The 3986-nt window shown below is 44.8% G+C and overlaps 1 protein-coding gene across 1 annotated transcript; it reads left to right on the top strand.

Moving 5' to 3' along the window:
- Nucleotides 1–476: 476 nt before the first annotated feature.
- olig3 (oligodendrocyte transcription factor 3) lies at nucleotides 477–2271 on the top strand. The gene has a single exon (XM_030748535.1). The coding sequence runs from the start codon at nucleotides 734–736 to the stop codon at nucleotides 1616–1618; it is 885 nt and encodes a 294-aa protein (XP_030604395.1). The 5' UTR covers nucleotides 477–733; the 3' UTR covers nucleotides 1619–2271.
- The last annotated feature ends 1715 nt before the right edge of the window (nucleotides 2272–3986 follow it).

The raw sequence follows: 3986 nt of genomic DNA, 5'->3' as shown, positions 1-3986 counted from the left end.
CTTCTTTTAAAAGGACGCAGCATGGTCTCTGCAGTTCATGCTGCATTCAGTCAACAATTTTAAATGACTTTTTTTTTTAATTTTGTGACGTTATCACAATAGTTTTGTGCGTAAAATATAGACTGCGCTGATCAAAATAAAATGTGGGAGGATCTCAAAATAACTTGGAGACCGTGCGTGTAGTAAATTCACTAAGGAAGCACTAAGGAAGAAAACTGACCAGTTTCTCCCAGGAAAAGCAACTTTCTCATCCACGAGAGGAGAGGAGGGGAGAGGAGCGCGGTGGCCCCCGACAGTTTACTGACAATGGCAGTGAATGGTTGCGCACCACGGTCACTGGGACAGTCAAAGCACACCGCCCCCTTTCTAACGGGCACGTCATCCTCCTAACTAGGCGTTATGAATAGGAAAGCCGCTTTTGTCTGTCCGTGCGTATAAATACCCACAATCAGTGTCCTCCACACCGCAGAGTTACAGAGACACACACAGAGAGAAAGTCACAGACACTGACGCAAAGTGGTCACTGATGTGATAAGGACAGAAGCGCGGGACAGGAGGGATACAGGCAACATCAGGTGACCAGAGTGACTAAAGGCTTCAGAAAAGAGAGAAAGGGAGAGACAGAGAGTAAAAGCGGAGAGGGGAGAGAGGGGGGAGAGAGTGAAAGTGAGAGAGAGAGGGAGGAAGCCAGCAGCGACCTCCTACCCAACAACCTCGGAAGCAAACTCATAAAATGAATTCAGACTCCAGCCCAAGCAGCAGAGCCTCTTCCCCGGACATGGACGGCATGTTTCTCCGTGACCACCACCCGCATCACCATCACCATCATCACCACGTCGGCTCCTCCGTGTCCTCCTCCACGCAGAGCGGCGAGCAACAGCGCCAGAAGATGAGCGGCGGTGAGCACCTGCGCTCTGGAGAAGCAAAGTCAGTGTCTGTAGGAAGCAGCAGCAGTAGCAGCAGCAGCAGCAGTAGCAGCAACAAGTACAAACTGAAGAAGCAAATCACTGAGGAGGAAATGTACCAGCTCCGTCTCAAGATTAACGGAAGGGAGAGGAAGCGCATGCACGACCTCAACCTGGCCATGGACGGCCTGCGCGAGGTGATGCCCTACGCGCACGGGCCCTCAGTGCGGAAGTTGTCCAAGATCGCCACGCTGCTTCTTGCCAGGAACTACATCCTGATGCTCACAAGCTCCTTGGACGAGATGAAGCGGCTGGTGGGGGAGATATACGGAGGGCAGCACTCAGCCTTCCACTGCGGCACGGTGGCGCACGGCGCCGGCGGACACTCCGGAGGTCCCGCCGCCGCAGCCGCTGCAGCCGCCGCAGCCGCACACCAGGTACACCCTCTTCTCGGGAGCGCGCTGTCCTCCTCGACGTCCTCCACTCTGTCCAGCGCGCTGCCGGGGCTCACGTCTATTAGAGCACCCCACTCCCTGATGAAGGGTTCTCCGGCTGCGCCCTCGGCCCTGCAGCTGGGCTCCGGTTTCCAACACTGGGCCGGGCTGCCCTGTCCCTGCACCATCTGCCAGGTGCCTCCTCCTCCTCCACACATCCCCATTACCTCCACCGGCCTCACGAGACTCTCAGGGGAGGGGAAAGATGGGATGAAATGATACCCGGTGTCTGACAAACAGCACAGACTGAGAGATGTAATGATGTTTGTAAATAGCGAATTCAGGGCATGTGGGTGAATTTGGCCTCACTGGTGCATGTCGTTGTTTAGTCTGTTTTCTTGTTTGGCGTGTAAGAGAAAATTCATTTTCCTCCTTGTAACAAGGACTTGGACTATATATAAAGACTGCTGGTTTTTGCCTGTTGAAGGTAAAAAAAAAAAAAAGAAAAAAAAGAAAGAAAGAAAATGTGTCATGCAACGAGACACCACGATCCTCCTACGTTTAACTGAATTTTCGTCTCAAATGACATAGTGAAAGGTGAAGGAGGCTGCATGAACATATTGCTTTATTATTATTTTTTTTAATATATCAAGCGTCATTTTGTGAAAACGAAGAATGCTCTCTGTGCCTTGTACCAAGGATTTTAAACTTGACTTCTATGTAAAAAAAATAAAAATAAAATAAATGACATGTATGTGTTTGGCTAAAACGATTCCGCCACCACGGAAATTTGTTTAAAATTTTTTTTTAAATGTGTGGCTCATTGTGTGCCCTGATTTCCATTTTGGTTTTAAGAATTTTTTTTCTATTCTTTTTTGCATGGTGATATAATTATCACAGCATGATTGTTTTTGCTGAATTGAATTTGTTATGCCCAGAGACCCTGTGTCTTTATTTTTGTACATTGATGATGACTGATGAAATATTTATTATCGCCCAGCGTCACTGGAGGAAATTTCAATAAAACTGGAATTATGGATCATATCCACTGTCTCCTTCTATTTATTTTAAATACTCGCCTGGAAGCCTTAATTGATTTGTTTGATTAGATTAGCTTTAAGGCTCCTGAAGACTAGTTTAAGTAAATGTTACTTATTTCTTTAATTATTTTTAGTGCGTCCACACAGACTTTTAAATAAATACGAACTTGTGCTTCTTTAAATCTCTTCTTTTTTTTTCTTCACAGATATTTAATCATCGCACGTTTTGAATAATTAAAATTCGTTTAACTGATCATTTTTGCACCCAGTGATGAAAACTCAGCGTTTTTTTTTTTCCTTTCAAACTTCTGGTCATCCTTTTTCCTTTTTTTTTATCATATCGGATTTTTTCCTACTTAAAACAGGCTACACTGAAACCAACATCATGCAGAGATTTTAAATGGAAATTGGTTATTTTATGCTAAGTGAAAACTACAGATAATTAAATGAAAATATCCATTAAGTTATCGTTTTTTCCTTCTTTAAATTATCCCCAAATAAAACTGAAACTGCTGGATATTTGCAGCGGCACATTAAATGCTTTATTGTTATTAAAATTCATTTTTAGAACAGCTCTAAAATTAAGCCATGTAGTCAATTTTTTTAAGCCATTTCATCACAATTTCCGCACATAGATGCCTGCACGATAACACGAAGGCAGCATTTATTTAGCATTTGCACAAATATTAGGAAAAGGGAAAATTAGGACGAGATGAAGGACCGGGCTGCAGCCTAATGGCGCCCAGCTGAATTTGGTCCCTGTGGCAGCTAGAAAGTGATCCGCCTTGGGGAGCGCAGAGCAGTTTGTCCGCCGGGTCCCTTGGGTGTTTCTCCGTCTCATCTCTGCAGCGACAGAATGTACGTATGTTTGTGGAGATTACAAGTTAATTGTTCATGGGGGACCGAGAGGAGAAAATCACATCACAGAAAGGCGTCGGGATTACAGGCTGCTAAATGTAGAAGATTATACATTCAGACCCCTCCTCGGCCTCGCCGCATGCAAATGAGTGTGTGGATTAAAAAAGTAAAGAAAGACATAAAGAGAAAAGAAGACGAAGCCCTTTTGTAACTTATTTGGAGGGAAGAAAACACAAGTTTGGTGGCTAAGTCGAGAAAGAGTGAAAGAGTTCATTTTACGCTTTTTTTTTTTTCCTCCTTTTTTTTTTGTCTTTAGGAATGAGCATGGCCTGTCTGTCCCTCGCAGGCTGCCAGATGGGATGTAAATAGCTGGGTAGCTGCAATGGCCTTTTAACCACACAACACTGAGGAGGATGTTGTCAAGGGAAGCTGGCGGTTTGCGAGTTAATAGTCATGAGTTGGGGTAATTACTTAAGGTTTATTATGCTCTGGTTTCAAAGGAAATGGACTCTTCAATGGACCGAGAAATACTTCTTAATTCTGGCTAATTAGGAGCCGAGCAAAGCAGAGACAACTGCTGCTTCTGCTGCTACCAGAGAGGGAGAGATTTGCAAGTAAGCCACTAAATAACGCACAAAACAATCATGCGCATGCAAATGGCGTGCACGAGACACACGCATGTTAAAGAGTTGAATGTGTACATCCTGGTCTGATATGTTGGTCATATGGTAACAGGAGCGTTTTTCTGC

Source organism: Archocentrus centrarchus, chromosome 15 (genome assembly GCF_007364275.1).
Source record: "Archocentrus centrarchus isolate MPI-CPG fArcCen1 chromosome 15, fArcCen1, whole genome shotgun sequence".
In the NCBI taxonomy this organism is placed as follows: domain Eukaryota; kingdom Metazoa; phylum Chordata; class Actinopteri; order Cichliformes; family Cichlidae; genus Archocentrus; species Archocentrus centrarchus.
This window is presented reverse-complemented; position numbering and strand designations above follow the sequence as displayed.